Raw genomic sequence first — 14,176 nt, forward strand, 5'->3', positions numbered from 1 at the left:
TCACCCCACAATGGAGACTGCAGCTGGCGCACCATGCTGATCTGAAGCCAGGATCCAGGTGCTTCTCCTGGTCTCCCATGTGGGTGCAGGGCCCAAGGACTTGGGCCATCCTCCACTGCACTCCCAGGCCACAGCAGAGAGCTGGACTGGAAGAAGAGAAACCAGGGCAGAATCCGGTTCCCCAACTGGGACTAGAACCCGGTGTGCTGGCATCGCAGGTGGAGGATTAACCTATTGAGCCAAAGCACGAGCCCATTTCCAATTATTTAAAATGTGAGTAAATCAGATTATTGCTGATAATTACTTTGCAAAATATAAATAAAATGCAATACAGTGCCCAAATAGAGTATAAAACATTTCAATACATTCTTTTTTAAAAAAGATTTATTTATTATTTGAAAGTCAGAGGAGAGGCAAAGGCAGAAAGAGAGAGAGGTCTTCCATCTGATGGTTCACTCCCCCATTGGCTGCAATGGCTGGAGCTGTGCCAATCTGAGGCCAGGAGCCATGACCTTCTTCTGGGTCTCCCAGGCACAGGGGCCCAAGCACTTGGACCATCCTCCACTGCTTTCCCAAGCCATAGCAAAGAGCTGGATTGGAAATGGAGTAGCCAGGTCTCAAACTAGCACCCATATGGGATGCTGACACTTCAGACCAGGATGTTAACCTACTGTGTCACAGCACCAGCCCCTCAATACATTCTTATGATATCCAGGCAGTTTGTGTGGCAGCAATCTTACTAACAGCGTTGGCATGAATCGTGCTCATGAACATGTCTGTGTGAAGTTCTCTTGATTGTATTTGGCATGCAATTAAATTCTTCCCTACTCACCAAGAGTATATCAGCATTTGAAACATAACACATCAACAAAAATATATGTTGTGGTTTCCTTTGTAATTATTTTTTAAAAGGCAGAGCATCAGAGAAGGGGTGGAGGAGGGAGAGACAAAGGATGAGGGGGAGAGAAAGACTGTTCCATCTGCTGCTTGATTCACTCTCTAATTATCCTAACAGCCAGGGTTATGCCAGGCTGAAGCCAGAAGGAAATAATCTTACCTGCATCACTTATGAGGGTAACAGGAATCCAAGTACTTATCCATCATCAACTACCTCTCAGGTACAACAGCAGGGTGTTTTATTTTAAGTATGGAATGACCAGGATGAAAACCACAAATTTGCTTATGGGATGTGTGTCCCAAGCAGTAGTCTAACCTGCATCACCATATACAACCCTCTCAAGTTTGGTGGTTTGCTCTGGCTCTTACCCAAACCCTGTATCTCCAATAGGCAAGTCCCAGACTTCATAATATAAATGTTCAATAAGGTAAACTCCAACAAGCAAATACTTTTCAAAGTGTGTAGGTGTCATATTTACTGATGTCCAGTGGGTAAAGCAAGAAAAATGGTAATGTCAAGGATCATTGTGATGAAGATTATTTGAAGGCTTGTGTGTTGGGAAGTGTGTTATTTGGCATAATTACTAGGAAAGTATAGTACAATAAGTATGTATTATATCTATTTTTACTGTGCAATTGTGGGTAAAAATACACAGGTTGCTAAATGACTAAATTTTATAGGATTTTCAGTATATGGACCCCTATTCAGTACATCTGTAGTAATACCAAAGTAGTTAATAATCAAGTATTTTTTTTTCTGTAGTATGGTTTTAGTGACAAAATGATGTTTCTTTCTATGATATACTGAAATTTGTTTAAACAATCATCCTGAAAATAAGTTGCTTTGCAGCCGTAAGATTAGTTTTTTTTATTTAAAGATTTATTTTATTTATTAGAAAGATAGTGTTACAGAGAGAGGTAGAGACAGAGAGAGAGGTCTTCTATCTGCTGGTTCCCTCCCCAGATGGCCACAATGGCTGGAGCTGTGCCAATCCAAAGCCAGGAGCTAGGAGCTTCTTCTGGGTCTCCCATGTGGGTGTAGAGGCCCAAAGACTTGGGCCATCTTCTACTGCTATCCCAGGCCATAGAAGATAGCAGGATCAGAAGAGGAGCAGCCAGGACTAGAACCATTGCCCATATGGGATGCCGGTGCTTCAGGCCAGGGTGTTAACCCACTGTGCCACAGTGCCAGCCCCATCATTAGCTTTTTAAAAATAAGTAGCAACAAAATGATTCCATTAACCTAAGGATAACTAGGTTTAATCACTGCTGGTTAGTAAAATTTTGGGTGCTCTTTCAGGATCTTCCCTTCCTCTTATCAAGTGTAAAGTGCTAACTCACCACAGAGATTGTTTCTGTTTCTCCAGCTAATATATCTATAATTCTGCATTCATTTCTACCATGATCTTCCTTAGCATAGTGGAGTCTAAGTGCAAGTGAGACCAGTTCTCTCACAACTCCCTGCATTCCCCTTCTTTTCCAGGTGTAATTGTAGATACCACTACATGCTTCGGAGGTCAAAGAAAATGAAAATTGGAGATACAGGGTTTGGGCAAGAGCCAGAGCAAACCACCAAACTTGAGAGGGTTGTATATGGTGATGCAGGTTAGACTACTGCTTGGGACACACATCCCACAAATACAGTAACTTGTTTCCTTATTTCTCAACTTGTTTTACATTGTATTATAGGAGCTTTATGAGGATTTTTAAATTAAAACAGAAATGTAAAAGTGATACACAAGCTAATATTGTCATAGTTATAAGATATTAGAGCCATCGGAGCTGATTGTAAATTTATCTACAGTCTTTCTGATGCCTCAAAGACATATCTGTTACATGATTCAAATCAGAAATTAGAATTTGCAGAATTCTAGTGGAAAATGAATTCTGGAATGGTATTTATTGGTCATATAATGCTAAAGTGGAAGTGGTTTAGTTCTAATCTAGAAATAAACATACAACATTCTGCACTGGTAAGAGTTACTAACTGGTAATAAATTGGTTAATAAAGTGTCTTAGGAATTGTGAAAATACCCTTGGGAGGCTGTACCAGATTTATGGATTGGACTGGGGTTGTGTGGAGAGCAGAATCTCTTAGGGTTCTTAAAGAGCTCTACATACATTTCTTCCTGCCACACTATACATGCTGGTTGTGCTGCAAACTTCCCAAAGCTCTGTCTTCCAGCAAATCATTCCATTCTTCACTCATACTTTAAGCTACTCAAAGTAGCCTCAATTCAATTATTTAAACATTTACCAATATCATTAAGTGTATTCTCTGGTTTTTGCCTTGCTTGAATCTTTTTCATTTAAAATATATTTACATATTTGAGAATTAGAGAGATGGGTAGATTAGGAGAAATCAAAGAGCATCTTATCCACTAACTTACTCTCCTAAATATCCATAGTAACCAAGAATGAATCCAAGAGCTAGGAATGTACTCCTTGCCCCTGACATGAGTGGTAGAAGCCCAATAACTTGAATTATAACCACAGCTTTCCAGCACATGTGGTAGCATGAAATTGGACTCAAAAACCAGAGCTGGGAATAAAAACAAGCACTGTTAATTAGAATTAGAATATCGTTTTAAAATTTTATTTATTTATATAAGTAGAACAGATTTCATGTATTTCCTATCTATGGTTTTAAGAACATAATGATACTTTTCACTCTCTCTCCCTTCCCTTCCTCCTTTTCCCTTTCTTATTTTTCTTTTAATTTTTGTGATAGCACATTTTCAAGTTACTTTATAATCACAAGCTCAGTCCTCCACTAAATAAAGAATTCAATGTAATACTTTATCCTTTTTAGTATTTGTTATTGGTCTTGTTGTTCTAGTACTAGTGGTTGAACTCTGTAATTAACACACAATTATTCTTAGGTGTTTAAATTTTAACTGAAAAGTGATCCCCCTTAAATCTAAGAGTGGAAAAAGAGAGGGAGGAGATGAACAATTTGGAACATGCTCCATTGGACTGGCCGCAAATGGTGGAGTTAGAAATGTGCCAGGGGATTCCAACACAATCCCACCAAGATGGCATGTACCAATGCCATCGCACTAGTCCAAGTGATCAATTTCAGCTCACAATTGATAGCTCTGATATGTCTAAGAGTCAAAGGGATCACACAAACAAGACAAGTATCTGCTAATACTAACTGATAGAATCAAAAATGGAGAGAAAGATCCAACATGGGAAATGGGATACACAGCAGACTCATAGAATGGCAGATGTCCTAAACAACACTCAGGCCTCAGAATCAGCCCTTAAGGCATTCGGATCTGGCGGAAGAGCCCATGAGAGTATAGCAGGCATGGAAAGCCAAGATATCATGGAAAAAAAAGACCTAAATGAATGATCTCTGTGAGTGAGATCCCAGTGGAAAGAATGGGGCCATCAAAGAAGGAGGTACCCTTCTCTGAAGGGAGGAGAGAACTTCCACTTTGACTATGACCCTATCGGAATAAGATCAAAGTCAGCGAACTCTAAAGGCTTCCATAGCCCTGGCAACTCATGACTAGAGCCTAGGGAGATTACTGATGCCATGAAGAGGAGTGTCAAATTGTTAAGTCAGCAGCAGGAGTCACCGTGTACTTACACCCCATGTGGGATCTGTCCCTAATGTGTCGTCTAAAGCGAAGTGATGCTATAACTAGTACTGAAACTGTATTTTTATACTTTGTTTTTCTGTGTGGGCACAAACTGATGAGATCTTTACTAATTATATGCTGAATTGATCTTCTGTATATAAAGAGAATTGGAAATGAAAAAAAACAACCTGGTGTTAAAAAGGAAATGGCATAGAAAATTAATTAATTTGAAAAAAATTATGTAGGATCTCTGTCTTTAATGTGCTGTACATTGCTATTTAATGCTATAATTAGTAACCCAATGGTAGTTCTTTCACTTTATGTTGCTATATGGGCAAAATGTTGAAATCTTTACCTAATATATACTAAACTGATCTTCTGTATATAAAGAGAATTGAAAATGAATCTTTACATGAATGGAAGGGGAAAGGGAGCGGGAAAGGGGAGGGTTGCGGGCGGGAGGGAAGTTATGGGAGGGGGGAAGCCATTGTAACCCATAAGCTATACTTTGGAAATTTATATTCATTAAATAAAAGTTTAATAAAAAAAGAAACATCACTATTCCTGGAGAATATAGAAAAGGGATACAGATGATAATTAGATCTCAAGGTGTCAGTTTCACTCAGACTTTTTTTTCTGCTGTATAGGCTACCAAAAATCCTAAAATAAAAATTTTGTCTTTTTAGGATTCACCTGTTTCAGTAAGCACAATTGTCTTCAATTGAATCCATTTTGTTGCAGAAGAAGGATTTCATTCTTTTTTTGGCTGAATAGTATTCCATCTTATATATGTGTGTATATACACTTACACACACACACATACCACATTTACTTTATCTAGTCATCAGTTGATGGGCATCTGAGTCGATTCCCTATCTTAGCTATTATGAATTGAGCTGCTATATAAAGTTGGGGGCACAGGTAACTCTTTCATATGCTGATTTTATTTCCTTTGGGTAAGTTCCCAGGAGTGGGATGATTGTCATATGGTAGATCCATTTCTGGATTTCTGAAGAATCTCCAAAATGTCTTCCTACATTCTTGCTAATATTTATTTGGAGGGGGTCTTTTGGGTGAAAACCATTCTTACTGGGGTGAAGTGAAACCTCATTATGTTTTTTATTTTCATTTCTCTTGTGCAAAGCTTGTTGCCTTGGCTTTGGTTCTAGGTGAACCCAGGATTGTAGTGTCTGAGTGAGTCCTTTTATTTTAGTGGATGTCAGCTGTGTCTGTTAGTGACACAAAGGTCTAGTCAGCTGCAGTTCCTAGGGATGGAAATGTGCCTTTGAGATGAATACGAGTTTCCTTGGGTGTGTATCTTTGGTCCACAGATTCTGTGTCAATCTCCCTGATGACTGTGATAGCCAAGGGCTTGTTCTTGGTGCTGAGGAAGATGAGGATGGCTGGCCTTTGACTTACTGGCAAGCCTGAGTGATACTGGGATTTGTGGCAGAGTTCTGTGGCTGTAGGACTGTGTGATATGGATCGTCCCCTCCTCAGTTCTTGGTAAGAGAGTCCAACTGGTACTGTGTTTTGTAATAACAACAACCCTAGTCCTAGGATTAGGTGTACAGGTTTTACTCTGGAGAGTATTGGTCCAGAGAGGAGGAATGCAAGTAGGTTCTTCCCTGTGTCCACTGGGTAGATTCCAGTGGCACTCAGAAATTTACAACAAATTGTTACAGTCCTGGTCTTGCAGGTATAGTGGATCATTGCCCAGATCTCCTGGGAGCAAAAATTTTTTTTTTGACAGGCAGAGTGGACAGTGAGAGAGAGATAGAGAGAAAGGTCTTCCTTTTTGCCATCGATTCACCCTCCAATGGCCACCGCGGTAGGCGCACTGCGGCTGGTGCACCACACTGATCCGATGGCAGGAGCCAGGTGCTTCTCCTGGTCTCCCATGGGGTGCAGGGCCCAAGTACTTGGGCCATCCTCCACTGAACTCCCTGGCAACAGCAGAGAGCTGGCCTGGAAGAGGGGCAACCAGGACAGGATCAGTGCCCCGACTGGGACTAGAACTCGGTGTGCCGGCGCTGCAAAGTAGAGGATTAGCCTAGTGAGCCGCGGCGCCAGCCGGGAGCAAAATTTTTTATGGGCTGCTCTTGGTGGTAGCCCCCAGAAGCTAAGATGATTTTTCCTGGCTCAGGTAGAGTGTGTGAGTGTAGCTCTGGGCTAAAACCCCCAAACTCCCACAGATGCAGGATGCAGGGAGCTGTCTTTTGCCTTATACATTGCCCTGACTCTACAGTGCTGGTAGGAGCAGAACAGAGGCTCGCTGCGTATCTTTTCTGCTCAGTGTCATGCTCTGCAGGAGTCAGGAAGGGGAAGGAAACAAGGAGGCTTCCCTGCTCCAAGCTCAACAGTTGCTCAGACCCCTCAGTGCTCCAGGCTGAGGTAGGAAGTCAGTGGGTGATTGACTTTTTTTGTTTTGTTTTGTTTTATACTTATTTGTCTAACATTTCGGTAAGTCACTTCTCTGCAAAATAGTCTTTCCTTTGTTTTCTTCATATCTCAGAGCAGCTTAAGTCTTTGTGGCTATACCCTATTCAGCCATGTTGGATCTCTCCATGATATATGTTTGATTTGTAGCTCATCATTTATTCTGTTGTCATGAGTGTTGGACAATGGTTTATAAATAGCATTTGGGTCAATACTGTCATTCCTGTTTGTAGTTGATGTTTTATTAGTTTCATCAATTGCTATAAAAGGTATATCAATTTTCCAACATTACTTTTGAGGCTTTTTCTTAAGTTTCTTTTTTAGTTTTGTGGACTTTGTTTCATATCATTTGAGGTTTTGTTTTTAGACACATCAGCATTTATAATTATATGATCAGCCTGATGTATTATCTGTTTATTATGATGAAAAGTCCCTGAGTATTTATTTAGCCATATAAGACCCAAAAATCATTTGGTTTGACCCTGCCAAAATAACCACAGGTGGTATTATTAATTCAAGAAGCTAATAACAAGCTAATTTTAAGTTGATAATTTTGTATGGACAGCACATAATGTTGTAATATCCAAATGGCCTTTGGCAGTAAAAATGTTCCTATGTTCTTAACTCCTACTAATCCAAATATTCATTTTGTATCATTTTATCTGAAAATAGACTGCTTCTTTTATATTATGTTCTCATTTTCTTGTTCAGAAAATGTCTTTTGTGGATTTCATGGATTAATGTTTTATTTACTTGATAAACAAATTAAGAGCTCTATCTGCTGTTTCACTCCCTCAAATACCTGTAATGGCTGGAGCAAGGTCCAGGCTAAATCCAGGAGGCTAGAACTCAATCCAGATCACTCATGTGGATATCTGGGACCCAGCTACTAGAGCCATAATCTGGCACCTACCTGGGTGTGCATTATTATGAAGTTAAATCACAAGCAATGGTAGGAACTTTGATATGAAATGTGAGCATCCAAAGAAGCAGCTTACCCAATGAGCGAAAATGTCTGCCTTGTTCACCTCATATTTTAAACTAGTTACACTAGATATAGAATCAAAGATAGAAGGATATTTTTTCAATGTAGTGAAGATTTCTTTCACCAATTTCTGAGAAGTCAGCTATCATTCATATATAGCTGACCCAGTAGGCTGTTGTTTCTTTCACAATGTTCAGGGTCTATTCTTTGTATTTGGAATCCTTCATTTTGTTATTTGCCTGCAGTAGCTTTGTATCTGTTGATTAAGGGGTCATCAAGCATTTCAAATCTATGAATTGATTTTTTTATAATATTTAAGCAGTTTTTCACCATTTCAAAATACATATTTTGTTTTTCATTTATTCTCTTCCTACTGAAATTTATTGCAGTTATGAGGGACTTCACAAAGATTCTGGAAAGTTGAAAGAAAAAGCAAGTTTATTTTGGTGCAAAAATATTAGTAACCCATGCATAAAACTGGTCTAGAAATTCATTGAAAATGCATACTATAAAACACGATGCATAAAGGTTATGGAAACTGTGTATTTGTAGATTAATTTTTTTAACCAAAGTGAACTTTTCTTTTAATTCTGCTTTTTAAATGTTAGATTGCTTTCTATATTGTTCCTGAACTTCTGAAGCTTTCCATATTTATGTAGTATCTTTCATTAATTAAAAAAGGGTTTTGTGCCAGCGCCACAGCTCAGTAGGCTAATCCTCTGCCTTGCAGCACCAGCACACTGGGTTCTAGTCCTGGTTGGAGCTTCAGATTCTGCCCCGGTTGCCCCTCTTCCAGGCCAGCTCTCTTCTGTGGTCCCCATGGGAGACCAGGATAAGCACCTGGTTCCCGCCTTTGGATCAGTGTGGTGCGTTGGCTGCAGCCATTGGAGGGTGAACCAATGGCAAAGGAAGACCTTTCTCTCTGTCTCTCTCACTGTCCACTCTGCCTGTCAAAATTAAAAAAAAAGGCTTTTGAGGGGTGACACTGTGGCATGGTGGACTAAGCCTCTGTCTGTGGTGTCAGCAACCCACATTGGGACCAGTTTGTGTCCTAGATGCTCCTTTTCCAATCCAGCTTATGACCTGGGAAGGCAGCAGAAGGTGGCCCAAGTGCTTGGTTCTCTGTACCCACATGGGAGTCCCAGAGGAACCTCCTGGCTCCACTCTGGCTGAGCCATCTGGAAAGTGAACCAGTGGATGGAAGAACTTTCTGTCTCTCACTTTGTAACTCTACCTCTCAAATGAATACATACAGTCTTTAAATAAAGAAAAGTCTTTTGATCTATGCCCATCTTAGTCTCTTTGTGATAAGACTGTCAAACAGATTATTTAGAAAGAAAACATTTTTTGCCAAAATGTTTTTACTTTAAAATACTTTTTCAATATGTATATACCTTCCCTTTCTGTTAATAAAAGAGAGAGGGAGAGAAAGAGGGAGATTCTATCACCTGTTTCACTCACAACAGGAGTTATAACAGCCAGAACTGGGCAAGGCCAATGCCAGGAACCAGAACCTCCATCTGAGTCACTGCATTTGCATCAGGAACCCAAGTACTTGGGCAATTATACATTGCCTTCCTACATGCTTTAGAATCAAACTGAACTGGAAATTGAGTAGCCAGGACCCAAATCAGACTCTATGAGATGAGAGCTTCTCCAGTGGTGACATAACATGTTGTGCCAAAAGACCAGCCTCAAGAAAACAGTTATTTCTTCTAGTCTGGGAGCTAGATGGTCTAAAGTCAGGAGGTCAATCTAGAAAGGGCCATCTTCCTGCATCATAATGTGGCAGATAACATCACATGGTAACAGAAAAAAGTAGAAGTCTTTTAAAATTGGTGTTAAGCTGTTCTTTATGATAGCAAATTTAAACTGTGTGGACTAACTTGCATTGAGCTATTTTTTTTCCTTTTCCTACAAATAGGTTTTCACTGTAATACTGTTACATCTATAGAATTTAAATAGCTTATCAGTCTTTACCTAACTTTATATGACTTGTAAATAATGAAGATCTTGGAGATTCTTTAGGTATCTTGTCTACTACTTTCAAGACCTAACTTAAATTTCTTTCTAGTTTTTCTTTCCATGAGTATAAGTCAAATTTTCATTTTTCCACCAAGGATAGTGATTTTGAATTTTATCTTGAGTATTGTAAGGCATATGTTGCAGAAATTGTGGATACTGAAATATTCTACAGAATGATTTGCTTTACATTAACTGGCTGGATTAAAATTCCAAATGCCATATTCTTTGCAGTGATCAATAAGTCATTGCTTCTCATAGTGTCAGTTTCACTTCTACAGGTATCCTTTTAGGTGCTCAGTTAGTTGTCACAGATTGGGGAGAACATATGCTATTTGTCCCTTTGGGGCTGGCTTTTTTCACTCAGCATGCTGCTTTCCAGATTCCTCCATTCTGTTGCAAATGACTGGATTTCATTTTTTTTATTTCTGTGTCATATTCCATAGAGTACATGTCCCATAATTTCTTTATCCAATCTTCTGTCGATGGGCATTTAGGTTGATTCCATGTCAGCTATTGTGAATTGAGCTGCAATAAACATTGAGGTACACACAGCCCTTTTATTTGCCAATTTAATTTCTCTTGGGTAAATTCCGAGTAGTGGGATGCCTGGATTGTATGGTAGGGCTATATTCAGGTTTCTGAGGAATCTCCAAACTGACCTTCATAGTGGCCTTATCAATTTGCATTCCCACCAACAGTGAATTAGTGTGCTTTTCTCCTCACATCCTCACCAGCATCTGTTGTTAGTGGATTTATGTATGAAAGCCATTCCAGAAAGGATGAAGTGAAATCTCATTGTGGTTTTGATTTGCATTTCCCTGATGGCTAGTGATCCTGAGCATTTTTTCATGTGTCTGTTGGCCATTTGGATTTCCTCTTTTGAAAAATGTCTGTTTAGGTCCTTGGTCCATCTCTTAAGTGGGTTGTTTGTTTTGATGTGATGGAATTTCTTTATTTCTTTGTAGATTCTGGATATTAATCCTTTACCAGTAGCATAATTTGCAAATATTTTCTCCCACTCTGCCAGTTACCTGTTCACTTTCCTGACTCTTTATTATGCATTCAGAAACTTTTCAATTTGAAGTAATCCCATTTGTTAATTTTTGTTTAGGCTTCCTGTGCCTCTTGGTTGTTTCCCAAGAACTCTGCCAGTGCCAGTATCTTGCAGGGTTTCTCTGATGTTCCCTAATAATTGGATCATGTTGGATCATAGATTTAGATCTTTAATCCATGTTGAGTGGATTTTTTGTAAGGTGTAAAGTAGGGGTCTTTCTTCCTAATTCTGCATGTGGAAATCCAGTTTTTCCAGCACCATTTGTTGAATAGACTTCTCTTGCTCTGGGAATTGGTTTTAGTTTCTTGATCAAATATAAGTTTGTTATAGCTGTTTGGATTGATTTTTGGTGTTTCTATGCTATTATGTTGGTCTATCCATCTGTTTCTGTAACAGTAGCAGGTGTTTTGATTATGACTGCCCTGTAGTATATCTTGAAATCTGGTTTTGTGATACGGCTGGCTCTTTTTTTGTTTTCTAGGATTGCTTTAGCTATTCAAGTACTCCTGTGCCTCCATATGAATTTCAGCATCATTTTTTCCAGATTTGAGAAGGATATCTTTGGTATTTTGATTGGTATCACATTGAATCTGTAAATTGCTTTTAGAAGAATGACATTTTGATTATATTGATTATTCCAATCCATGAACATGAAAGATTTTTCCATTTTTGATATCTTCTTCAATTTCTTTCTTTAAAGTTTTGTAATTCTCATCATAGAGATCTTTGACTTCCTCGGTTAAGTTTATTCCAAAGTTTTTTTTTTAACTTTTATTTAATGAATATAAATTTCCATTGTACAGCTTATGGATTACAATGGCTTCCCCCTCCCATAATTTCCCTCCCACCCGCAACCCTCCCCTCTCCCGCTCTCTCTCCCCTTCCATTCACATCAAGATTCATTTTCAATTCTCTTTATATACAGAAGATCAATTTAGTATAAAGATTTCAACAGTTTGCACCCACATAGAAACACAAAGTGAAACATACTGTTTGAGTACTAGTTATAGCATTAAATATCAATGTTTATCACATTAAGGACAGAGATCCCACATGAGGAGCAAGTGCACAGTGGCTCCTGTTGTTGACCCAACAAATTCACACTCTAGTTTATGGCACCAGTAACCACCCTAGGCTGTTGTTATGAGTTGCCAAGGCTATGGAAGCCTTCCCAGTTTGCCGACTCTGATCATATTTAGACAAGGTCATAAAAGACAGAGTGAGGATAGTAACCAATCATCCTAAGAGTGGCATTAACCAGGTTTGAACAATTATACAGCATTAAATGGGGAAGAGGACCATCAGTACACACAGGTTGGGAGTAGAGCCATTGGTGGTAGAGTAGAGGTTATGATTACAAAGGAATGAGGCCCAAGTGTGCTAGACAGGGTCTAGAACAAAGGACAGAATCATTACTAGATGTGCTAAGAAAGGTGCTGTCTAAGCTACAAGTAATTTTTCTGATTGAGAGGCAAATAGAACCTGATAGAAGGGGCTTGATAATAATCTGGTGGGCTTTAGGCCTTGTAAGTTAAGAGGCCCAGACTTACCTATCTCTTCACATGGGGTATATCCTAAGGGAGGTGTGAACGTCCTAGGGGAAGGCACTCTGTTGACTTTCATTACTTGGCTAGGCTGGGAGGAGAGCTGGCCAGGTAAAGGCAGGGGGCATCTCTAACAAGAAATTTACAGTTCTGCCTGCAATGTTGCTGACCCTACTTGACCATACCCTCAGCTACAGTGGTCACTTTGGAAGTTGGGCTGAGTGAAGGGCTTTTCAGCTTAGAGCCAATAAGATCTGTGGCTCTGCCCTGGGCATCCTTCGACTCCAGGGCAGGTCCATTTCCAGTGATCCAACTCTTGGCAGAGCTGCCAGGGCTCTTCACAGGCTGACTTTTGCTGAAGCCCAGGCTTACCACATAGAAAGCCACTGCAGTGGACTGGCCTGTTGGGTCTCCTTGAGGGCAGATCACTGCACAGATCAGCCAGTAATATGCCTGCCACCCATTGCTTCTGATGCCTAGCTTTCTTTTCCTCCTGGTTTGTGTTACAGCAGACCAGAGGATGCAAGTCAAGGGAGTGCCCAAGTCCCATCTCTAATCTTCAGTGGTCTGAACTACAAGTCTATAGTCACAGGCATGTTCTCTAGTAGATTTTCTAAGGTAGATAATGCCCATGAGGAAAATTATATTCTCACTTTAAAACTTTCTTTCCCTTTGGTCTGAAAGGGAGGTTTTTTCTTACTGTATACTTCACTGATGGCGAAGTGAATCTAGCTATGAGATTATTATTTAAGTTCTTAGTTTGGCTATGCTATTACAGAAAAATGTTAGCTATTTGTTTTATAAGGTCTAAAGATTAAATTGTGCGTCCTACAGATTCCTTCATAATAGAATTAGTTTCCTACCTTGAAGAGAATAGAGACATGAAGGAACAAGTTGGAATTAGAATAGAGAAATGAAAGAACAAGTTGGAATTAGAATAGGGAAATGAGGGAGCAAGTCCTAGATCGCTTGCTGACAATAGCAATATCACATGTATACTTAGCAAACAGTTTCAACCATTAGATAACTACTTAAGAAAACATTTACCAGAAGGTCCAATGCCTTCTATAAATTTTAAGAATCATGTATTTGAAAACACCTCTTCAATATCTAACATGATGTAGTTTATTTAACCAGTAAATTTAAGCACAACCATATAAAATGTTTTTAGTTTCTTTCTACCAACAAGTTTAAAATATATGATACACAGATTCAGGTCACACAAATTAAAATGTATCTTTGATTGATTTTAGCATCTTAAATTTATGGACAATATTATCTATAAGCCACTTAAAATAAAACTTAATAAAATTTCCCATTTGGACATACAATATGTACACACATATAACATAACATAGTAGACCAATATAGCAATTTTAATACTAGCTTTTAAAATCTTTAACTCTTTTCGTAGATTGCCAATTGATTTGAATTGCTTTTTGTTTTTAGATTTCTTTAACACATTGCTTTAACAGAGCATCAGAGTTTAATTCTATGTCAAAGAGAAATTGAGCTTCCTGTGATCTTTTGCTGTGAGGTTTCCTTCCTTTACCTTCTTTCATATTGGTGACCATGTTTCTGTGTTTCTGTGTGTAACACATCTTTAAGCATCGTTTGCAGGGCAGGATGAGTGGCAACAAAT

General features: G+C 39.1%; 1 protein-coding gene across 1 annotated transcript in view; it reads left to right on the plus strand.

Annotated features, from left to right (window-relative positions):
* The window catches only part of LOC133754178 (zinc finger protein 829-like), a 42,637-nt gene that overhangs the window by 15,859 nt on the left and 12,602 nt on the right, over nt 1-14,176 (plus strand). Inside the window, exon 2 of the mRNA XM_062184711.1 lies at nt 2,381-2,502. Coding sequence (XP_062040695.1) covers nt 2,381-2,502 — 122 coding nt within the window. The remainder of the gene's footprint in view (nt 1-2,380; nt 2,503-14,176) is intronic.

The sequence above is a fragment of the Lepus europaeus genome, chromosome Y (assembly GCF_033115175.1).
Source record: "Lepus europaeus isolate LE1 chromosome Y, mLepTim1.pri, whole genome shotgun sequence".
Classification (NCBI taxonomy): Eukaryota; Metazoa; Chordata; class Mammalia; order Lagomorpha; family Leporidae; genus Lepus; species Lepus europaeus.